Source organism: Megalops cyprinoides, chromosome 6 (assembly GCF_013368585.1).
Source record: "Megalops cyprinoides isolate fMegCyp1 chromosome 6, fMegCyp1.pri, whole genome shotgun sequence".
Taxonomy (NCBI): domain Eukaryota; kingdom Metazoa; phylum Chordata; class Actinopteri; order Elopiformes; family Megalopidae; genus Megalops; species Megalops cyprinoides.
This window is the reverse complement of record NC_050588.1, coordinates 4249315-4274356: the sequence shown is the minus strand read 5'-3', so window position 1 is coordinate 4274356 and position 25042 is coordinate 4249315. Positions and strand designations below refer to the sequence as shown.

General features: G+C 41.7%; 1 protein-coding gene across 1 annotated transcript; it reads right to left on the bottom strand.

Moving 5' to 3' along the window:
- Positions 1-730: 730 nt before the first annotated feature.
- smarcc2 (SWI/SNF related, matrix associated, actin dependent regulator of chromatin, subfamily c, member 2) lies at positions 731-24599 on the bottom strand. Its single transcript, XM_036530582.1, has 26 exons — positions 24434-24599; positions 19540-19659; positions 18724-18809; positions 17620-17701; positions 17415-17507; positions 17203-17272; positions 16489-16558; positions 16172-16247; positions 14565-14809; positions 12731-12855; positions 12503-12562; positions 12379-12416; positions 11796-11926; positions 11483-11554; positions 9054-9167; positions 8617-8770; positions 8260-8376; positions 7981-8043; positions 7313-7571; positions 6596-6757; positions 6446-6507; positions 6074-6194; positions 5661-5824; positions 4890-5024; positions 4400-4784; positions 731-3984 (listed from the first exon to the last, which is right to left on the bottom strand). The coding sequence occupies exons 1-26, from the start codon at positions 24542-24544 to the stop codon at positions 3926-3928; spliced, it is 3174 nt and encodes a 1057-aa protein (XP_036386475.1). The 5' UTR covers positions 24545-24599; the 3' UTR covers positions 731-3925.
- Positions 24600-25042: the final 443 nt, after the last annotated feature.

Below are 25042 nucleotides of genomic sequence, written 5' to 3'. Positions count from 1 at the left end.
ATCACTTCTGAATATTTAAGTCCATAATCCAAATTAATGCTCTATGATCAAATTCATGGCGTAAATTGCTAACGTCCCTCGTAACAGTTAAAAATACTGTTTGCCTAAGGTTTCAGCACAGAGTGCATTCTGGATGCCTTGCAGATGGTACGTTGGTGCGGATAAACCTAGGACAGTCCTAGCATGTTATTTAAATTAGTTACTGCGATATTTGTCTGTTTCTTTCAGTTGAAACACGTACAAAAGATGTTAGAAACAGGTTCCTACTCAAATCAGACTTACATTTTCCATCACTTTTCAATGATATTTTTAGGATAAATTTAAGATACTTTTTTATTTACTGCTTAAATAATGTATTTCCCATGAAACTAGACTATTTTTAGACACATTAGTGTACTTCCAAAACACTGGAATGGGAATACACAGAATAGAAAAATAACTGTGATGAGAAAGAAATCACTTTTTAAAGGATAAATGTTAATAATGAAAACAATACTGAAATTTTGCCTGCCCTGCGTATGATAATCTTTTAAAAAAATCTTAATAAAAAATTTAAAATCTCATGTATGCAATGAAGGATTAAAAAACAAAGCAACATCTACATTAAAAATGTTTCAGGGTGAATTTTGAATTGTTCTGTTTGTGGATGAGATATTTCTGTAACATGTACCCCTCTGCAGGTTACCTTCACATGAATAAGAGAATGTAATGAAAGACACAAACAACACTATTGATCTCATAACATTTTATCTGTATTTTTTCCCCAATCTGTTTATGTCAATAAGAACTTTTTTGTCTTACTCATTTTTATTTATAGAGCCAATGACAAACTCACAATGCAAACTTTCTGCACAGCTGTGACAGAGAAAAGGTGGGTCTCTGTGTACTGCATCATTCATAACGGTTAACACTGCAATCATTATTGTTAGCCATAAAAAACAATAAATAGAAAATAAACACAGACAAACATTTCTTCACAAGGTCCACACAACATAAAACACAGAAAACAGCTTTCATTCCTTGGGAGTGTACACCATGAGAGAGTTTCTAATACTGGCTAGCTGAATAGCACGCTTGCGCGCACGTGTGTCTGTGCGCATACGTGTGTGTGTGCGTGCCTGCATGCGACCGCGCGTGTGTGTGTGTTCATCAGCCATTTAAAAGATGTATGCAGACTAAGCTGTTGAGTTTGAAGGAAAGGAAGCTTCAGAGAATGGTAATGCAGTGAGCACTCACACACATATAGACAATCTCACTGACTCACACTTTACAGACACAACCCAAAAAAAGGTATCAGGGTACATATGATTATGTAAAGAAAGCATGATAAATAGATGGATACATAGATAATAACAGCCACAATAATGCCATGGTTGTACTAATCAAGGAACATGATAAACCCACAGTCAGAAATATAAAAATAGGAAAAGATGTACAATGAAGATATCATTCTAGAAAATCACTGTAGAAATTCCTTTCTATGTGCTGACCTAGCTTCAGCTACAGATCTTGGTCTTTCTAGATCAATTTTACTCCTCTCAGAAATAAAAAAAATGCATTCCTTCATATGTCAACACCTCATATTGGCTGGACAAGGACCTATCAACTCACTCACACACACACGCACACACTCCCACTCCCACTGTATATTTCATACAAATGGATTGCCTCTTCAAGTCACTCTAATCCATTTCAGGTCTTATCATGGTCTGGAAAGGAGTCATAAAGATGAAATGACATGTGCTAGATATAAGTGAGATAGCTTTTTGTGTCATTCAATCTAAAAATGACACCTCCCCACCTCATTTGAAAAATAGCTTTGTTTCATTGATGTAATTTCAGTTAGAATACAAGATCATCATCAAGCAATAATTCACCAAGAGAGGTTTCCTGTTGATCTTTAAAAACAGAGAATGCCACTACAATGATCTGAGTCATCAATCCAAAGAGAAGAGACTTCCCCTGCTTTGTGTCTGCTTGTGCACTCGGCATAAACTCCTGAAGCAGCCTCCCTCAAAGGTGCTGTGTCACACGCATACTCTAGCTGTACATGTCAACCCACTCAACGGCACTGGGGGTTAGAGTGTCATATTGAGCAGATCCTGATTGGATACTGGAGACTGTCCCAACAGCAAATAACCACAGTATAGTTCCCAAAGGACTTTTTTGCCTTGAGTTAAAGCCGATGCACTGTCATGTTTGGACACACGTTTTCATATCTGCGAATGTCAGGAAATTCCAAGGTTCTTTGCTCTGCAAAGCAGCAGATGCCAGTTTCTTCAGCTCAAGATAACTGGGTCTTCTCATTCACTATTTTTATTTGACCACTGAACAAACCAAATACATTCCATGTGAAAAATCTGACTCAGTATCAAATTGAGTGGACTGCAGTCCCATGGAAGGGGAATTTAGTGCATAGGAAGGTGCTGCTTCTCTTTGGCCAATTGCCTAATCGAATTTTTTCATGGGAACCCGACTAACGTAACCCACACTCTCGCAATGCAACAAGCAACTAATCACATCGAGCTCTTCTCAGAAGTCATTCCGACTGGCCACATCATTTAAGAATCAAAAACAACAGAATACACAATATTGTAGCTATCATTCTCACCACTGTTTTTATCAATATCATTTTTAAGTGCTTCCTCAGGTCAATTGACTTCCAGGATCAAATTTAAAAAGACTAAACAAAATCCTTCATTTTTCCAGTCACCGAAAAAAGCCAGGAGTTTAAGAATTTTTAAAAATATTCTCAAAGTGCTATTTTTTCCCCAACTACATCACATACCAGTTGTTGGCCAAAAATTGAACCCCCCCCCTTCCCTGTAATACTGAATGTATTATGCCCACAATCTATTATGTCTGTCATTGTTGAAGTCCGTTCGGAAACAGCATGTTACGCTCTTGTAAATCTTAATGCCTCCAATCTACCCTTCCATTTTTCTTACCAAGTGCCTATAGAGACAGACAGGTGAGTGAGTTAAGAGAGACAGATTCAGGAAACAAACATCGTTACATGGCTTGTACTGGACAGAGAGAAGGGCACAAGAATGCCAGCTATGGGCTGTAAAGGTTGGGCCATCAATGGTGCACATCTGTGCATCCACGATGCTCTTCAGCATGAGCATTGGCATAAATTCAGAGTTTACACACTGGCTTTATGAACCAGGGGGTCAGCTTGCAACCACAGACTAAATGCGTGACTAAAACAGACCTCCTCTGAATCAGTCAACAAAGTAACCAGCAACTTGCCTTAATATGGGAAGGAAAAAGGTCAACGTGCAAGTGAAAAGGCCTGTTAATATTATTCTGTGGTACAGATTGCTGACGGATAAATACACTACACATGTCAAAACGTGTTGCACACACCCGAGGTGCAGGTGGAGTCATATTTATTTATGCTCTGTGTTTTAGGACTGAGTGCTGCTGGGTAAAACGGAGGGAAGCCAAGCCACAGACAATATCAATAAATGAATGTACCCTTTACAGCAGGACAGAAGTTCTTCAAGCTCAAGACTGAAGAGGACTCTGATTGGCTGAATTTGATCAGCACTTGATTGCCATTGGTTCTGAGTTTGCCCTTTTGATGAGTGTGCTCTTCTCATCCTGTTCTCATCCAAGGCAAGAAAGAAGGAGTTTTTTCAGTCACCCTTTTACTAATCCTGACCAAAGAATTTCTCTGCTGGTCCTGGCAACAAATGACACAACTATCAGTCCCTGCCTTGTCCTTCTTCCTTAGGTATTACAAGTAGGTTTTTGGGGGCAAACACATCACAGCATTGCTCAGTCTTATGGGTGACTCAGTGCCCTGTTCTTTTGCTCTCTCTATTGTCTTTCTGACCGTCTCTCTTGCTGTTGCTCACTCTGTCTGTCCCTTGGTTTCCTCACTCCCTATCCCGTCCTCCCCCTCTTGTCCTCCTTCCTCTCATTGTGGTGGTGGAACAGGAGCGGTAGCATGGAGCCCATCAGGGGGCACGCTGGCGTCTGAGATCATGAAAAGAGAAAAGCAAAGCCAGTTAAACACATAGATCCAAGCAGCTCTATCAATTCATGTGCTATGGGACAGAAAAACATGGTTGACAGGCTAGGCTAAAGAAGTAGGTGCAGCAGTGCGGTGTAGTTGTAAGGAACGGGGCTCAACACTGAGAAGTTGCCGGTTTCAGTCCCAGGTGGGGCACTGCTGCTGTACCCTTGGGCAAGGTACTTAACTCACAACTGCCTCAGTAAATTTCCAGCTGTATAAACGGACATTTAAAATTGTAACCCATGTAAGTTGTTCTGGATAAGAGAGTCTGCTGCATAACAATAATATTATTGAATGTAATGGAACCTGACAAAGGCACATATTGAGGGCTCAGAGTGGTGTGTATAATAGGGCATTTCGGAAAGCCAGGCCTACCGTGGAGAGCTGGAGCGTGGCCGGCAGAGGACGGGGGAGCCGGAGGCGGACCCGGGGGCACGGGGGGAGAGGTGTGGGGGCCCTGGGACGGCGGCTCCGGCGGCTGCCCAGACGAGGGCGTGCCCACGGGGTTGGCGACTGAGGACGGCGGCGCGGGGCTGGGGGCGGGTGGCGGGCCCGGGGTCCCGGGACCGGGCTGGGAGCTTGCCACGCCCTGGGGCGGCGGCAGGGGGCCAGTGGAGGGGTGCTGCGGCGGCGTCTGGCTGTGCTGCTGGTGCTGGATTTGCTGGAAGTGCTGCTGCCGGGCCCTCATCTCTGCGTACTTCAGCTGCTCCATATGGAAGGACTGCCGGTCGGCCAGCAGCTGCTGCCTCTGGTACTCCAGCTAGGGAGTACACACAGAGAGAGGTCTCTCTCTACACCCCCGACCCTCATCGTGCATTTTCCCCATTTCTGTGACGTGTTCAGTATTCCTGTCCCCCCCACTCACCGCCTCTCTCTCTCTGTCCATGATGGTCTCCAGCTCCTCAAAGTGTCTGAGTTTGATCTCCAGCTTCTTCATCTGCGTCTCCACCAGCAGGGCCACCAGAGACTTGATCTTCCGCTCCTCCACTGCTGCCAGGTGCTGAAAGAGGGAGACGAATGAAGAAGGAAAGAAGAGAAGTAGAGAGAAAGGAGTAGAGAAAGGGAGGATAACAGTCAGGGGGAGGAGGCAAGATAGGATAGGATGCCGACACATCAGAATAACTGTCACACAAATAGCATTAACCCCCGAGTAGAGAGAATTAGACCCGTAGTGCCACTTACATGTCACAGAATTTAGAATGCCAACATTATGTTTTTTGTGAACAGCCTCCGACATGGCACAGTGCCATATCTTGCTCTACCTTTTACATGGCCGTACTGTCAGCAGAGAAATGCTCATGTATAGCTGCAGGCAGTGGTTCAAATTTCAGTGAAAACATACAGACAGGGAAGGGTAGAGTATAACTGGGTTGAGTATCTCTGGGTTGGCATAAGTTGAGTTTATCTCCCTCCTCAACACTGCTAAAGATCTGGGATGCTCAGGGACCCAGATGTCCTATTTCCCCTACTGACTACTGTACAGGGCATGTTGGTATATATTGAGGCAGAAAGACAAAGCGCCTGGCACACAGACAAATGGAAAGATACACTGACAGAGTTCCTGGCACACAGACTAATGGATAGACACACTGACAGAATGCCTGGCAGGCAGACAGGCAGAGGGACGAGGTCAGACCTTGGCTTTGACAGCAGCAGCGGCCAGAGCAGAGGCAGCGGCGGTGGCCAAATTTCCTTCCCCAACATCCCGTTCCACTTTGGCCTTCCGCTCACCCTCGCTCTCTCCGTCTCTCCTCCCCTCCTCCGACCCCTCTCTCCCGTCTTTCTCCTTCTCTCCATTACCTACAAGTGAGAGACAATGGCCCATTTAGAGCAATGAGAGAGGATGGAAGGATGAGCAGTTAGTTAGTCCTCTTCACTTCATAATGGCGCACTCATCTCCTACCATGTGAAATATTTTCATTCACCAGATTTTGTGGTTTAATAAAGTCAATTCACAAATGCCATATTATTGTTTAGGCAGAATACTCATGACTACATTCATCCAATATGTAATTTTCTACTAATATCTGATGACAGTTTGTCTCTTACCCATTTCTGAGTCTGTTTTGTCTCCCTCTCTCTCTCCCTCTCCTTCTCGCCCTCGCTCTTCCTCCTTCTTCCCATTTTCTCCCTGCTTTTCCTCCTCCTCCATGGCTCCCTCTTTACTTTCCTGAGAAAAGCGTGACAGAAATGATACTGTGTCTCAGTAAAATTCTCACTCACACATATGCACTCAGAGCACAGAAACAGAACACTCACACATATACTGTCACACACAAACACACACTCATACACAATCATAAACTCATAAGCACACCAACACACACACACAAATTCATATACCCAGACATACACACATGAAAAACACACATACACATTGATGAACACAGAAATACACACACACACACAAAGGAGACACACCTTGCTCTCTCTCCTCTCCTCACTGGGCTGACCATCACTCTTGCTCTCCTCACTGCTTTCTTCTGCAACACAGACAGAGAGCTCAGCAGTCAGTGAGTCTGTCCCCCTGTCAGTGCATCCGTCCCTTCACCTTTCCCAACGCCCGCCCACCTGGCCTCTCGCCCTCCTCCAGGTCAGTGCCGGCGATGCCGCTGCCCTCCAGGCCGTACAGGGGATCATGCCTCCCACTGACACGTGCAGCCTCCTCCACCCTCCGGACGTGCGCCTCCACTAAAGCGGCCGGCACCTCCTCTTTCATTCGAGAGAACTCCTCTGCAAAGGGCAAGCTTTATTAAGCAGAGCTGTTACAACATTCATCTGCAAACAAATATCATGCTCTTCAGTATTACATGATATAAAATACCATATATTTATATGCTTCCTTTAAATAAACAAGCACTTCTATGGATTTCAAGGTGATTGCAGGTCTCTTTTCAAAGAAAAGACCTTCAGTGTATACATTATACTAAGTGAAAACTTCTCCATTGTAGTTTCTCTACTTCATCCTTCTACATACTTAAAGACACGCCAATACATGTCAACCTGCAACCCCTCCCAATGATGATTGTGAACACTCCTGCACTGCTGAAAACAAACTGGCATGCATGTCAATCTAGCAATGCTGTCAGCCCATCACTTCCTCATAAATCATGATCAGCCACTTAAGCCAGCCAGCCAGAAAATAATACCAGCATGAACAAGCCAAGCTGGGAAAGGCGTACTGGTAATGACAGCAATGCTAAGGACAGGCCTTCTACACAGGTAAGCACTGTATCTCCACGCCTGGTCTACATTGCGTGCGTCCGCTCTCCTTCTCCGTGCTCTCACCCAGGGCGGACTTGGCGGCGGCGGAGGCCACACGGGGGTCCACCACGGATGCCAGGAACGCCACAGTGCTCATGACGGGGTTGCCAGCCTGGCTGAAGGGCACGGGCTGGAAAGCGAGGGGGCCCAGCGAGGCGGAGCTGTCCTCCAGGTAGGGGTCCTCAATGGGCAGCCGCAGGAAGTGCAGGATGCACTCGTCCTGCGTACGGCTGCCCACGTGCTCCGACACCTTGTTCCAGTCATCCTTGTACATCTCCAGGGCCTGGAGGAGGGAGGGAAGAGGGACAGAAGGGGTATGGCGAAACAGACAGATCAGGTTTGTTTCCGTGGAACAAGGGAATTGGGTTGGGTCGGATCAGTGTGTTTGAACGCATAAGGGTTAAGGATGAATGTTGGGATGGTGTTGCGCATGCACTTGCTGGTCTGGGGGTGTTGTTAGCCTGCTCTGACACTGTTGCGCAACTTGGATGGATACACTGTGCTGGAAGTCACCCTGGAAAAGAGCATCTGCTAAATGCAGGTAGTGTAATGTATGAAAGAGGAGGGACTACTGAAACTCTTTGCTGAGCATAAGGCCTCCATTCATGTCTGATCACACAGCTGAGAATGAGTAGTCGTAATGTTAGCATGGCCACAGCAGACAGAATGTGCTGAGGGGTTCAGTCTTTTACCTCCAGCAGCAGCAAGGTCTCCTGCTCTGTCCATTCTCGCGTGGCGCTTGCGGCACTCTTACTCTACGGGCAAAGAGAAGCGAGAGAAAGTGCTGGTCACTCTGTGATTCCACATCTCTCTGTCCATCCTCCTCTCTTCACACTGTCCTCTGTCAACACCTTTCCTTTGTGCTTCTCTCTTCCCTCTCTCCTAGTAGCCCCCAATATCACCCCTCTACCTCCTGCACCTCCACGTTCCCTTCAGTCCTGTCTCCTCTCCACCACCCCTCCACTCCCTACCTTGGCAGGCCCACTCTTCTTGGTGTATATGTCGGTCCTGAGGCCGAAATTCTGCAGGTCGGCAGGCTTCTCCTTCACCTTCTCTGGGAAGGATAGCATCTGCTGTGAGGATGGAGTCTGGGGGAGTAACATAACCATAACAGTGGGCAGGTTATGGGTTACACTGGTACAGCATCAATTACAAATCAGCTGCAGCTCCACCTCATTTCCTCCATCAGATGGCATTATCTGGAACTATCTATTATGATACTTTTAAGTATTCTTCATCTAAAACATGCTCACGATAACTGATATCTTGATATCTGTGTGTTCCAGGTAGACCACTGCAGAAGCTCCGATTGTGCTGTCTGTCAGTACCTGTGAGGCCTTGGGCTGCAGAGGCACCAGGCTGGAGGGCGTGTCCGCTAGAACATGGAAGTGGGAGGTGGGTGGGGGGCCCATCGGGGTGGGGCGGCTCTCGGCATCCACCTGATAGTTGATCAGACCCCACTGCTCCAAAAATGCATGAACCCTGGGAGCCAGAAACACAGAGAGTGGTGTGGGGATGGAGGGTTGAGGGAGAGACAGAGAGTAATCACAGGGGAAAGAGAAAACAGAAAGATAATAATAATAAAAAAGATATCTACATGGACCCTAGTTATCTAGACAGACAAAGAAATAAAAAAACGCTCATCAAGTAGAATAAAGAGAGAGAAATGAATTGGGGAATAGAGACACAAGGATGGATGAATGAGCAAAGACAGAAAACCATATTCTTCCGTTTTTTTGGTGTATGAGAAGTTAGTCCTCCTGACCTCATGATGGCGCACACATCTCCTGCCAAGTTCCGGCGACAAGCAGTAGAAGTCAAATACTCCTGGGGGTTTAAGCGGTACGTATCTATCATGAAATTTCTGTAGGCCAGGTAACTGCAGAGACAGAAATATCAGAGTTGGAGAGGTTTGAGTACTAATTTGGTGATTATACTCAATAAGAAAAAATGTCTGGCTGTCCAGCAGAAAACAGAGTTAAACATTTTGACAACAAATTCAGGTTGTGAAAAGGGATATGGGAATGTAAATGCAATGTAAATGAAATGCAAATGTACAGACAGAACAATTATCCTATGTTCCACACCAATGTCTGTTCATCCAGTGCAGTTATCTATACACACACCTTGAAATTACAGTTATGCTTTACTTCTACACACACAGTTGTGGAGCCTTCACAAGCATCACCACAGCAGGGGACTGAGATGTTTTCTGCAACCATGCTGTACTTTGCTTATGTTCAATGACCTACATTAACCACACTGAAGAAGAGCCAGTAGCCAATGTGGTTATAGTATCAGCAGTTCTGCTGTCCTGTACAGCTAAAAGATATGATATCTTTATCCATGTCATAAATCAGCCACAGTCGGCCAGTGTACAACGCCATTTAGAAAGTTCTCTTGAGCTCATGCTGATCATAGCCATGATCACTAATAATATGTTTCATATCTTTGGAAAAGCGAGGCTTGGACTAAGACACCAGTTGTCCTGACAATTGTACTCACACAAAATAAAAGTCAATCCAATGAATGTCACTCACGATTTTGACTTTGCTCACTGAATCTGTAATGTCTGCATTACCTGGAAATAGCTATCAGAGGTACTGTTAAGCAAAAAAAAAAAAAAAACTAATAATTCAGTTTGAGAACTGCTCTGGCAAAATTGAAATGTGGCAAGCAAGCAAAAAACTTAATAAATAATTACACTTACTTATATTGCAGTACTAACAAATGCTACTTAAAATTAATAATAAGTTGGCTTGAAAAACTTTCTGTTCTTATCATTTCCTGTTCTTATTCGATTCAATTTTCTATAACTCAGGCAAAGGTTCACCATTATGAAATCTCACCCTAGATATGTTCACAGAGCTTTTGTTAAAAACTGGACTAGCAAGCAAGATACCTGTCTGAAAATGTGATTTGCTAGCTAATTAGTGTTAGCTACTTAGCTAGAATTACCAGTGTGTTAGCTGGCTAAGGTGTAAACTGTCTTTACGTAACTAGCTACCTATCTTGTGAGATAACTAGTTGAAAAAACAATTAGCTTAGCTGGCTAACAACATGATGGTGTAAGTAGTCTGTGAGCTGTCTTACTACTTAGCATGCAAGTTAGCTAGCTAACAAGCTGACTGGGTTAAAATGAATGAACTTGTGGACCTATCCTCAAAAAGGGTGCACTTGTCATCGGGAGACAGTTTCAAATGCCATGAAAACTTTGCAAAGGACCTCCAAACAATATGCGCTACAGAACTGTAGAACTGAGGCCAATTTTACAATGAAATACAAGCACTGCAAGGCCAGCAGGTAAGTCAGACTGGGCAGTGACAGTGTTAGGGCCGGGACACCGGGACGCTCAACTGAAGTGTGACAAATCCAGCTTCACAGTTACATATCACTGGAAACTGCATCAGATGCATCAGAGCCATGTCTAAAAGCCCAGAAACCTCTGGCTGTACATGAGACCAAAAGTTGGTTAAACTTTTCTCCTTGGAAGTCACCTGTAGTGATATATTAGCTATCTGGTTAAAATAATCTGGTAACCTGAAACATTACTCCAGCTCCATGCCTCGTGGAAGAACACTCTGAAGACTGGATAGCTCATTTTGGCACATTTTTTTCCCTGCCAGTTACAAACTAGAACCCTGGAGCACTGGATGGATGAGTATCTATTGACTAAATATTGACCTTGGAAATGGAGTGCAGGAATATATTAACCTGCACTAGTTAGGTGTGTTAATTAGCACTAGTTGTTCAAACTTTTGTTGTTACTTTCAATCACTGTCAGCTTGTTTACAGTCTTTTCTTTCATGGATTAATAATTCTATGTCAGTGCTGTGACTTTCCTATACAAAGACATAATTGCCTCAGCAAAGACAGAATTGGTAACAGCTTACCAGTATCATCTAGCCCTCCACTTTAGACTGTGAAATATTTTTATATCATTTGACATTATTCTAAGAAACCCTCTCATTGAATACACAGTTTGAATTGTCAAACACAGATTCAGTCCCATTTTTAAAACAGACTTCAAATACATTTAAACATTTCACACTGCTATCCTCAACTGAGGATAAGTATAACCTATAACTGTTGCCACATTAACCTCATTTAAAAGTTCAATCAGTACACATATGACATCCCTGGCAGGGGATTAGAGCTTGTAGCCGCCTGATGTTATGATAAATGCTGACTCACATTTCCGGAGTCTTGGACTTATTCTTGCCATTGAAGAACTCAGGGAGGGCTCTGCGTTCTATAGCATGAACACTGTGAGAGAGAGAGAGAGAGAGAGAGAGAGAGAGAGAGAGGTGGGGGCAGAGGTCAGGCAAAGGCATATTAATTCTGCATTGGACTTGCTTGGTGAGTTTATTTAAATCTATTTGTTTGCCCTGAAGTTAAGCCTTAAGTTAACTTCAGTGTTAGTGAAAAGTAATGGGTTCTTTAAAGTCAGTTTAAACGTCAGTAAAACCTTAGTGAAGTAAACAGTAACTACACCCAGGTCGTGTACCTGTTGTAGTCGAACCAGGCAGCATAGCTAGGGATGATGATGTGGTGGGTCTGCTCAGTCACGTTGTCCTCATGGAGATCCGAGCCCTTCACTGGTTCTCCCTTCACACTGGGGGACCCCTCCTCTTCCTCCTGAACATAAACAAACATGAGATTACTAGCGTGCAATATGGTGCTCAGCCAACATCCCCTAACCACTCCGAGACACTGAGAGCCAGGCTGAGAGGTGGGATCTGATAAGTCTTCAGAGAAACCTGTATAGGGTGTGAAACTTGTTTTCTTTTTTGAACCAGTTCAATAAAGAAAACAACTCTCTGGTACACACTCAAGTGAGTGTTCTGCCAAAAAACAGCTGCCCTCCATCAACCAGGGAGATGCTACACATTACTGATGGTTGAGGTGATTCGCTCCATACCCTCCTTCACTGTAAAGCGCTCCTCACTGTAAAGATATCTGTGAATGATGCTACATAAATGCACTTTGCTATTATCTTTACTTATATCATTATCGTGTGTGTTTCTCAAGTTTAAACTTACATGTGATTGTATATTGTTGTAGGTTTTGTCGATTTCCCCAAAACTTACCTTCCCCACTGTTTCCATGGACTCATCCTCTTGCTCATCTGTCGGTAGGTAGAAAGAGGGAGTGAGAATACTGGGGGACAAGTATGTATGAAGGGAGATGGAAAGGAAACCTTGAAGAACTCACCAAGGTCGGTCATAGTGCCGCCCTTTACTGGTGTCGACTCTGAGTCCTTCTTAGTGTTGACTGTTGACAAACAGCACACAAACGATCCAACACTCGCATTTGCATTGATGATCAATATGATAACACTACCACTCAATTTTTTTTCTGCAGGTTTGATGTCGCTTATGTGAACTAACAAGACGATATGCACTGAATGATTGCCGCTAGCTGAGTAGTGTGATGGCATACCACTCTTGGGCAGTGTGACCTCCTCCACAGCTGGTACAGGCGAGGGCTCATCCAGCTCTTTGGTTAGGTCCTCCTGCTCCTCCTCACGGTGGCCTCGCTTTGACTTGGTGTAAGGGGCCGTGGGTCTGTGGAGGTACCCGCACACACGCACACACTCTTACACCAACACGGATGGGCTTTCACATGACATAATTGTTACTAATGCTTTGTCCCCACTGGGCTGTCTGTGGCCTGTCTTAGCCAGACTGGGCATATGTGTTCAGTCAGACAGGTTCGGTAACCACCTCCATTGCAAATCGGAGTTCAACAGAAATGGGTATTATACAGCACCAAGGAGGTGGTTCTTCAATTGCATTTACTTCCCGCCTTTCTGCGGTTCATTCAAAACTTCATGCATAACTATTATCCAGTATGTACACTTACATACTAAATGACTTCAAGGAGGGCACTGCATTAGGAACCAAGAGAGAAAGCAATCACAAACCTTAGTGATTTGCTGAGAAGACTAGTAATTGCTTTAATTTTTGGCAGTAAAATAACATTAAAATATTACCGTTAAGCACTGTCAGTTACAGCCAATTGTTACTAACATTACGTAGCTAGCTTGCCAAGTTACGTTTGGGTATTTTTGCAGGCATTATATGTTCAAGAGGGTATTGTATTGTGTCTTAGCCTACCATTTAACTGTTAGCTACTCTGTTTGGTTTAACTTTAAGGTTGCTAGCTTTAAGGTTCCGAAATAGGGCAAAGTGTGTTTAGTTGTGTGTACTGGTGTGCACAAATATTGGCATTACACTAGTATTGTTATACATCATGCTTTACCACTAATTCACTTTCTAAGCTCAGGACAACATTTAGGTTGATTGCTTTGTTCTGTTCTTACCAGGCTACTTGCAACAGAAATAACACTATTTAAGCATTGTTGTTTTCTGTTATAAGTATTGACATATGACAATTTAATCATGCATGACAGAATCCATAATGTATCTGCATTTTCATTTACAAATATGTTAACTTCAAATTACACAACATAGAATTAGGATTTTTTTGTCTTCTGTGTAATAGAGCACAGAGGAACACAAGAGTTACGTGTCATTTGCTAAATGAGCCATGCCTGTTTTAGTGTGCCATCACTAACACACCCCCCTGGACAGGTTTGTTTGAGGAAGTAAAAGCTGACTTTGTCAGCAATGTTTCAGACAGGTTCAGACAGGTTTCAGTGACAGTGGATATGTTCACTATTTGCTAGATAGTTAAGAGTCAGTCTGTAGCTTGACCAGTGGAGACAAGGCATATGGAGCCGTTTACAAACTGGGGTACTTCGGCTGAATCAGGCTGTGGAAGATTTAAGTCAATGCTTCACTTGCATCCTTGCTAGCCTCGGATAAATTTACAGTAACCACTGCTGTTAGGAGTACACAGAATATTGTTAGATTTGAATAGGTGTTAATTAAAAACAGTTTTGGAATCCAAGCGCAAAGATAAATTCAGATATATTACAGTGTTGTATAGTAACACTCTCCTAGCACTCTAAAACACTCTGCAGTGTACCCCCAATGAAACAGCAATGGCAGCACACTTAGGAGAAATCTTGTGGTAGGACCCTAGTAGGATCTTAATTTAAGATCTTTGTAAGATCCTGGGTCAGGGATTAAGTAGGATGCAAGGATCATGTTGGATATTACCAAAGATTCTGTAAGAGCTTTAAAGAGATGAAAGGATCCTGCAAGAACCAGCTTACACTATCCTCAAGATTTCTACCAGGTCTGAGAAAGGTTTCAGCCACGGGTAGGACACAGAGGTACACAGGTCATTGTGCTAGCAGGGAACACACCCTTTCTTGGTGTTCTTCTTCTTGCTCTCCTGAGGGGGTGGGGTTGGTGATGGGGAAGGTGAGCGCTTCCTCTTCTTGGCACTCCCCGGCTTTCTGTCTCTGCGCTCGTCTGGGGGGGACACCTCGTCCGTCAGGGTCTTGGCTGAAATTCTCTTCCTCCTGGGTCCCCCCTCACCCACCTCATAGTCCTCCTCGTTCATCCACTCATTAAACTGGTCCAGGTCTAAAATCCACTTGGCATGTACCTGTTGGCACAGTGGTTTCCAACCAAAAGTCTTTCAAAATGATTTTTTTTCAGGATTATTTTTTTATTTATTGATATTTTTCTTTTCAAATGTATTATTATTTATTGTGCATTATTTTTGTTGCTTACTATTATTTGCATTCAAGCATAATACTAAGGGTGTTTTCACACTTGGTCCCTTTCAGCCCTCAAAATGAACTCAACGCAATTAGCATTTTTTGCGCATATGTGAACACTCCAAATGAACTCAGACCCCTCTGAAATGAGCCGAACTGAGACCACCTCGCTTAACCTGTGCATTGTGAACATAAAGCACTCCAGGGTCGCTTCACCTTTTGCCATTGTATTTTAGCCCTCTAGGCTTGCCGTAGACAGATCACATGCTATTGCACTGGGACGCTCAAGAAAACAAATAGACGGAAGTAGGGCTGCTCGATTATGGCAAAATTCATAATCACGATTATCTTGGTCAATATTGAGATCACGAATATTTAACATGATTACTCATTGACTTTGGAAACATCATGCATTTATTGAACTTTAAAAAAAACATGTCTTTTTAACTGTTTTTTTTAACTTTAACCCTTTCGCGCATACGGTCACACACGTGTGATTTGCCGTTTAGCACGTATGATAAAACCGGTGCGATTAGAACACTAGATTGGAAAAACTGTAGCTAATTTTATCTTTGAGGAAACAGCGATTTAACGTTAAAAAAATATAGCAAATGCTAACTACTGAAAACTATGAGAAGCTTAATAACTCTAATGAAAACATAACGAAACATGTAACGTAAGCTACATATCATAAAAATAGTTAAGTTACATGCGAAAGAGTTAAATATAAATGAACTGAAAACAATGTGTATATATATATATATCAATAAATAATGCCGCACAATAATGGAAGCCAACATTGCAATTGAAAATAAAATTCAATTAATCGCCCAGCCCTAGACGGAACCATGGCTGCTGGTAACGATAGCAAGACAATAGCTAATTTAATCAAATACCATAGGAATGTGGATAAAAAAACAAGTGTAGCAACAGCCATCTTGTTCCAACTGAAAGCTACCCATAATGCAAAGCAGGAAAGGTCTGAGAGCTCCAGAGGACAGAGGAACTATGGTGTGAACAGCAAGAGGACTGAGGCCCCATCAGAGCTGAAGTAGACCAGAAAGAGAACTGAGTACTCTTTCAAATGAACTCACAATGTGAACGCAAAAAGAACTGAGTCCCTTTTCTGTTGGTCCACTTTAAGAGGACTGAGTTTGGTTTGTTTAAAAAGGACTACATGTGAAAACACCCTTAGACATCAGTGCTATTAATCTGTTAATCTAGTCTATGGTGGTCTCTGTGCTCACCTTTCTTGGCTTCTCTGGACTGGGGGGATCTTCCACTGCAGCCTCCACCTCGCTGGCAGAAATCCAGGTGTCGTAGCTGTGAAATGTGTCAAAGCACGACACAGTGGGTAAGGCATGGTCACACCTTTAGCTACATGCAGCAGAAAATCACAGACAACATTCACCCTAAAACAGCAGACATTTCCAGTGTCCTGCAGTACTGTGATGCAGTCATATCTACATTCTGGGCACAGTGTGACAATGAAGTTGTAATGAATTATGGTTATGCATTTGCCCTGGTGATGGTGATAGGGTGTGACAATCAGTGGAGTCTGTACCTGTCTGGTGAATAGCCCCAGTGAAGCAGAACCTGTTTGTCTCTCTTCATCACTGGACGCACCCACTCCTCTGGAGGGAGCAAATAATGTTACAGTTACTATGCCATACAGTCACTCATACAGTTACTCTTCTATTAAAGACATACTGTTACTTTTACAGCTACTACACAATACTGTTCTGTTTCAGACACACTGTTAACCTTGCTGTACAATACAGATACTAATCTGTTAAAGAATTACTGTTACTGTCACTATGCTGCAACTGTCTCACACACATACATACACCTACACACACACACCCACTCACTCTCTGACATGCACACAGCAGAAGCTGAGTTACTAACAATCTCCCCAACACTCCGATGTCCATGACAGTGAACAATTAGCAGATTATAAACATGACGCTTTTTATAAAGCTATTAGAATGCTGATTTGATCAAAGCATTATCAACATAATTTACAGACCCTTTTAATACTGTCATCTTAAAATTAAATTTTTGAACACATAACTGGGCACATTGTAGATCCTGGTGTTTGACTTAGCCAGTAGTAAGCCTAACTTTACTGCATATACTGACTCAGTGATGCCATACAATATCCTGCTCCAGCAGTCCAACCAAAAAACTGCATTTCTTTCCTTCAGCACTCTTAACTTGCTGATATCTTCCTAATCCTACTGTCTCCATAGTGTTCTTATTGGTTCCGTATCCTCACCCTCTTCCAGGCTTGCAGGTATAGGGACCACCACATGGGAGCTGGCTGCCTTGTCCTCGGTCACTGAGCCCTGAGGATAGCAATGACAGCATCAGTGACACAGTAGAGTCTGCGCTCAAAAGATGACGTGAAGGACGTAAGCAGAGTGGGTGATGGAGTGAAGAACTGCACAACGAGCCATTATGAGATGGACATGTCAGATGCAGACATACCTGGTGTCGCTTTATGATGTCCTTCAGTTTGCCCAACAGCTTGGGTTCAATGTCTGAACTGAGATAGATGACCGGTCGACTGAGACAGTTATTCTGAGAAAAACAAAGAGATGGAGGAAGAGCTGAGTCCCCACCCAGACTGTACAGCTTTTGCACGGTTTAGCTATTTTCAGACAGGTGACACACAGAGCGACACACTGCTCACCTGCACCAGTGACTTCTCAATGGTCATGAACATCTCCACATTGCGGTCCATTCGAGATGGGTTTTGGAAATCAAACCTCCTCCTGAGAAGCAGAGACCAGTCAGCCATCTTTGCCCATTAGGAGATAAAATGCCAGAGGCTGCATGCACCTTCACATGATTCCAATTCTATTCAGTTGCAGTCCTCTTGGCCTCTTGGCCCAAAGTTTTACGCACCATCCAAGTAAGAGGCATTTCCTCTATATCAACTATGGTAATTTTTATATACCGAACTTCCTGCCTTTATTTACTACAAGGCTACTAACAGATTCCTCACTCATGACAGCAAATCACAATCTTTCCACTACTCACAGCCAGAGTACCTGAAACTTTGATGATTCACAGCTACAATAATTTACTCTCAGCTAGACTATCTGTAACTTAAATGACTGAGTTAGAGTACCTATTATTTACATCATTCACATTACTTACACTACTCACAACTACAGTTCCTGTTACATTCCTTACAGCTACAGTTCACAAAACTTGCATTTCTCACAGCTAGAGTTATTGTTACTTACTTTACTAACAGCTAGACCGCCAGATATTTACATTACTCTTGAGTTCCTGATATGAATAATTGGACCACTGATCACCATCAGTGAGCAATGTGACAAATAACCTTTGACTAATTTAGTCCCATTAATTGCATTACTCAAAGCCAGAGTTCTGGTTACTTACATAACTGCTCTCTATGTTGCTGTCAGTTTAGGAAAAATGTACTGCCTGGTCAACATAATGTGAACATACTCATAAGATGTTATTCTATCTCACTGAAAGCAACAAGGAGGCATGTGTACATGATTGAGTAATTACAACAAAGTGTGCTGCTGATTGGCCAAAATATGAGAGCCAAGTATGACTGTCATGTCTTGGCAAACAATGATTGAGTAAACTTTCCATACACACACACACACACCAAAAAAATGCAAACTGTATTTAGAAGTATTTTAGGCAGGTCAGGAAGTCAAGTGAGGGAGTGTGTGTGGATGGAGTCATGCTGAAAGGTGGTTTACACTGTTTTAAGTGTGTGTGTGTGTGTGTTTACAAGGTCTCAAGTGCTCACCAGCCCTGGTCACTCTTGAACTTGTAGGCAGCAGCCAGGATGTGACATAAAGCTCCCCCAGACTTAAAATCCAGAAAACTCTTCATCTGAAATGGGAGAGGCATAGTCCTTAAGTTTTTGGTTTATTTATTTGAACAAACATATTTCCAAAATATTCTGCATATGAAACCAATGCGTATGTATCAATATTTTATGATCTTTATGTTTTTAGCATATTACATGGCAGTTGCAGCCATTATAACTGAGAACAGTTAGCATCTTTTGGTGTGGGGTTCTAGCAGCTGATCCCTCTTAGTTCTGAGCTTATCTGGTTATATTGGAAGGATGAGTGTGAATAATGTATTCCTGTACTGGCTTATATGCAATGTGCATAAAATAACAGTAGTTATCATGCGGAATAGTCTTTTATAAAAAAGTGCCAGATTCCAATGTACATGTCATTTTTTATACCTGCTTATTTTGGATGTGGAATTCATAATTATGTAAATAAATCAACCCAGCCACTGCCCACTGTAAAGGTATTGAAGCAAGTATTTTTTTCACATTTTACAGACCTTCCCATAAAACAAAGTATGCAACAAGAAGTACTGTCTACCATCCATGAAAATGACAATAAAGTATACTTTAGAGATTGCTTGTGTACAGAACTTGTCATGTATTTAATAGGTAAAATTTGTAGTAAACAAATACTTAACTAAATATTTCTAGATGTTAAATAATTTTCATGCCTTGCAATGCCATTTCAGACCTAAGAATTGAAATGTGCTGAGTTTACATAACCCATTCAAAAGGCAGTGTGCCTCAACTTATAAATACCGGAAGTTTGGTCAGAGGGGGATTGCTAACATGTCTTCCAAACACCTCCTCTTGGAATTGCAGCAGCTGGACCACCAGGCTGGACAGGGACTTGTTGGTAGGCGGTTCTGCCTGTATGTACTGTGAGAGAAGGAGACAAGGGGTCATCTCTGACACTAAAATAATGAGGGAAAAAGGCTTTCAGGTGCTCAGTATGTTCAATTCACTGACAGAGAAGCATTCAAGAGAAAAATGACAGCAGTTGGGGTCACCAGAGGTGGTGTACTATGAATTTATGAGGGCTAGGGTTACTTATTTCTTATGCAATGCACTGCTTCCCTACAACTATGCTTTGGTGGCATTTCAGGGTTTTCTCCTCCAGAAAAAATACATTTTTTTACATAATTACATTCATTTTTAAGCATATTTTAATGCTACCCATGATTACTGAACTACTGAAGGTTACTGAATTACTGAAGGTTGTGCTAGTATCCTGATTTATTGTACACAAAATTATTTTTAAATGTTGACTAAATTTTTAAACTAATACTGTATACAATTTTATATGATACATTCTATTTGAATAATATACTTTTCAGTCACGTGATATACATCATGATAACAAGGATATTATTTAACAAAATACATACTACATTGCCTTTCCACTTTAGAATCCATCCACCCTGATCCCACTACCACCCCCTACCCCACATAACAGTAGCTTAGAAGGAAAAGAGTGCATTCTCTGCAAACTAAACCAACAAAGGCAAAAGGGATAACAAAAGACAAGGGGGCTATTTTAACAAGGGTCTGAGTTTCAGCTCTTCAATAAATATTTAAGCATGGCTGCCATGCTGAAAGGAATTTAGAAATGGATCCTCTGAGAGTGTTTCTCTAGCCTAAAAAGTTGCACGACCTCTCTGATCCAGCTGGTAAAGGATGGTACGGCAGCTCTCTCCATCTTAACAGGATCAAACTTCTTGGCAGGGATGCGGCATTAGCCACAGAAACAGGTTGCGTGCTGGGACGGTGAGACATTCTTTATAAACCATTAAAAAAATCTATGCAATCTTTCGTAACTGGAGAAACTCCTGTTGATTGGAATCAAGGCAGCATAACACCAACAGAAAGGAGATCAAAATGACCCAGGAAACAACATGCCGGTTAGTTTAACATGTATCTCGTGTAAAAATCTGAGAATTCGGAGTGTTTCATAATGGAAAGATCTGAATTACTGTTGGAAAAAAAAATATTATGATGGATAGCCAGTGTGGTTTTTGTACAGGGATATAACGCTTAAGAAATCCTCTGGACTTTTTTGGAGAAAACTACAAAATTTGTTAACTCAAAACAGGCTTAAAATATTATATATCTGGACTTCATGAAGTATTCAACAAATGATCACATAGGCAAATTATTATCAAGCTGAAATCAACAGAAATTAGTATACTTGGGTTAAAGTGGATTAAAATTTTCCTTCAGCATAAAATACAAAGAGTAATGATAACAGGAATTTTGTCTCAGCAGGGAGTTGTAAGAAGTAGAGCTCCTCAAGGATTTGTGTGGGGACGCTGCTGTTTTTATTCAAGTAAATCCCCTCGAAAAGAACATTAGAAGCAAAATAGTTGCATTTGCTGATGACACCAAACGCTGAAATGATTCGAGAATTGGCAAAACACTTGATAAATGAAGATTAACCTTGCCAATTGTAAAGTTCTACATTGTGGATAAAGGGCAAGATTATTTTATGTGAGGGACAAAACAACATGAAAAAGTCATGTTGCTGAGGTTATATTAATGTCCTCAAATGGCTGTGTCAGAATACTGTGTCCAAAGGAGGACATAAGAACTCTCAAAAAAATATAGAGAAGGGCTGGTTCCAAGACCAACATATAAGTTACTGTAAGAAGAAGGACTCAAGACACTTTGTTTATGCTTTTTTGTCTCAACAAACATAGACTCAAGGGATTTTAACATTTTTAAAGAGGTCACAGGTGGAAATTATTTCAAGGTAAATTTCATACTGCTACTCAGAAGTATTACTTTGGGTCAGAGAGTTATGAGTACATGAAATAGTCAGTAACTGTAGTGGAAGCAGAAGCACTTTGACCGTGGCACAGTCCTAGATATGATCTGGATTACAGACAGACTGACCAGCCTAGATGGGCTATATATCCTGTTCTTGTTATTAAACTTCTTATTTTCATAGAAGCTAGTTTTGTAAATTTTGATAGGAGATTTTTTTTTCCAATTTAGCACTCAAGCTGACAAATTTGCATTTGCCAAACTCACACAGCTAATTGTGCTAATACAGTTCTTTTACCATCAATAAGGAATACGTTGCTCCAATTTTTGTAAGCAAGGTCATCTTTGGCTTATAAGCAAATAAAAACAACAAACCAAGCACAATAAAGGGTTTTGAAAACACAGTTCAATGAGAAATGCACTAATTTATATGAAAAGAAATAACAACACTTACATCAGATAGTCTTACAAGTGTTGCAACCCTGTCCATCTCTCCACACAGTTGTATTGTATTGCATTAGTTTATGCACTAACACTATACTATATACAGTATTGAGTGCTTATAACAACCAAGATGAGTGCTTTGTGTATGTGTATAAATTAACAATACACATTATTTAAGGTGATATATTTCTGCAATTCATTATTACACTTTGTTTTCACTGTAGTAAGATGTATATTATTAAGAAGTACTTTAGCTGCTGTGTTTTTAATGTTGTGCTTTATACCAGCACTGTTTTCCAGCTCAATTTACCATAAATTGTGTTGTTCAACACCATCATTTTGTGTTGTTGTTGCTCCAGTGATCTGTATTAAATGTACTAATATAATGTTCAGCACACAAGGTGCTCTGGATGACTACATCTGGCTAATAAATAAGAACGTTTTGACTGATGTTTGCTGTGAATCCATCCCTACATCTTGGGTAATCTGTCTGTGCATGTATTTATCTGTGTATGTGCATATATAGTGAAGATATCAATGAATAAATCTAATTTAAAAAGTTTAACTATGGTAAAGAGGACATACCTTTGATTTCCTGCTGCCTGTGATGAGGGAAAGGACTTCTGTACTTACAATGTACTAATGAATCATGTGCATCTCTCCCAACAAATGATGAAACCTGACCAAGTCTGCTATTGTCACAAGCCATAATAAGTGAAATTTCTCTCCTTTCAAATTCAATACAATATATATTTTGATCAATAGATGGAGCTGTAGTTATTGTGCTAGCCTTCTTAAGAGGAACCCATGTTTTTAATAGGTGTTTAAGGACGATACAGCATTAAAAGTCCAGCTTTACTTATTGTATTTAACAGTGTTCTTTACTAAATGAGCTGAAATAATAAAAAAAACAACACCCTTACCTATAAAATAAAAAGGGTACTGTGTGAAGCTAGCTATCAGTTAAAAGACCTCCTGATGGTTTGCTTGTAACTAAGATAAGTCATAATGCAAGATTTATATTTGTTACTGGATATGTTATTGGATATATTAAACTTTGTATGGTTTATCCTGCATGCCCTATCAACAGCCCTACCACACTGTTGGCTTTTTTAATTTATATTGGAGAAGCCATGCACTGTAAAAGCTCAATGGGAGTGTGGTTTGTGGAAAAACAGCAAGCAGGTTACACTTACAGCTAGGTGTGAATACTGTGTCTTGCAGATGTAAAACAAGAACTGTTACTGTATCTGATTCACTGTGAATACCCTAACATTCCTTGAAAACAGTACAATGCAAATGGTAACCCTTGTGTTTTGACCAAGATTAAAATCTTTCTCAACCTGCCAATTTTATTTTTCAAACAGTTCAGCTGGTGTGTTGTGAGTATTCTGATAAATAATAGCTGCTTTACATCTTACATTTTGGTGAAACAGGGTGGTGTTGCCTGAGGTTTCCTCTCTGTCTCTGCAAAGTACTAAAGTGTAATGAAAAGTGCTTAATTTTCTTTTTGATTTGTCATATGGATTAAGTGATTTTAATGATTAGGACTGTTTAGAATTCGATGCATTAAATACACTGGTTTTAACAATGAATATGTAACATATTTAGGTCTTATTTTGAATGCATTTTGCGGTAACTAATACGTGTTTTGAAAATGATTGTTTTACCTTGAAAGAATAATATTTAATCATCATGTCATTTTTGACTTTCTGAGCAGGTAAAGTAAGGCTTCAAGACAGGCACAAATATAACCCCGATATCTGGTAACTGCACCTTATTCATATTGTTCAACACGTAATGGTAACTTATTGCCGAATTAATAGTCTGTACTTGTCCTTTCAGGCCCCTGATTGTGCATGCGTTCGTGCAAGCATCAACACGCTTGAGATATGAAAGAAAATCACAAGACGCATAATATATACCATTACGTAAATCCCCCGGTTCCTGGCTGCTAATACATTACAATAAAGTATCGATCGTTAACATAGAGATGTGCAACATCTGGATCACTGCACTCGCGCTGGTTACTCGCCAGTCCAGGCGTGCAGCTCTAAACCTCGAATTACCGTTAGCTTTTAGCTTGGAAAAAATGCGAAACCCAGACACATAAACGCAAGACCATCCAACTGCTCTTTTATAATGCCAACCAGCTACGACGTGATACCCAGCTAAATACTGGCGCGAAGTATGCAGAGGAGAAAACGCCTCTGTATCGATGTTTCTCTCCGCTGGCCACTCTCCGAAGACGTTTCCTCGGCATCTTCTTTTGTTTCCGGCTCTCTTTGTACGTGGATCTAACAGCTGGAATACACTGAGCCCACCGCAAACCCTCCTCCTCCCTCTATCTTACACACTCACCTCCTACTGTACCATTTTCTGTTTGTACATTTGGGAAATGTGTACTCTATATTCATCAAATGGATTTGCAAAAAACAAAGGGTACCTTTTTGTAATTCTTGCCCAACCAAACACGGACATTGTCGAACTGCGAGACTGTGTCAGACGCTTCGAAATATTTTACATTCGGGCCGCCGTCTTTCTTCCGCACCGCCATCTTTGCCTGCAGAGAAAAGTCGACCTCGGATGCCTTCTGGTGGATGCTTGTAAGCATTGCAAGTGGCGCGACTGATTCAGTCTTGCTTCGCGGATTGGCCACATACGAAACGACCCCCATTTTGGATCTGCTCCAAGGAGCAACACGTGAAAGGAGAGTTAAGATTTTTGATCCAACATGGCGGACCACAGATCCCAGTTACATACGATGTTCATGCACTCGAACCGCTCCGCAATTTTTACTGGTCGCTGTACAGTTATAAACCGAAAAATGAAAATGGAATAAAATATTTGTATGCATTCCTCCATTTTGTAGATCCGTTTTTTATTAGTACAAGTATTAAGATCACGTTCGGGCTCCTGCCTAAAAAGATTATGAATTTTGATGCGCACGCCATTAAAGATGACGATTCATTTTTATTATTACTATTATTATTATTATTATTGCTGTTGTTGTTGTCATACATGAATGTAGCAAGTGATACATCAGTAGCAACCC

Bases quoted from the DNA above. Each gene is read 5' to 3' on its own strand.
- smarcc2 (XM_036530582.1), bottom strand. From the start codon at position 24,544: ATGGCGGTGCGGAAGAAAGACGGCGGCCCGAATGTAAAATATTTCGAA. The intron at 17,273-17,414 runs GTATGTCTGCAT...TGCTATCCTCAG, and splicing joins ACATCATAAAGCGACACCAG to GGCTCAGTGACCGAGGACAA. The intron at 16,559-17,202 runs GTGAGGATACGG...TGCTCCCTCCAG, and splicing joins ACCTGCAAGCCTGGAAGAGG to AGGAGTGGGTGCGTCCAGTG.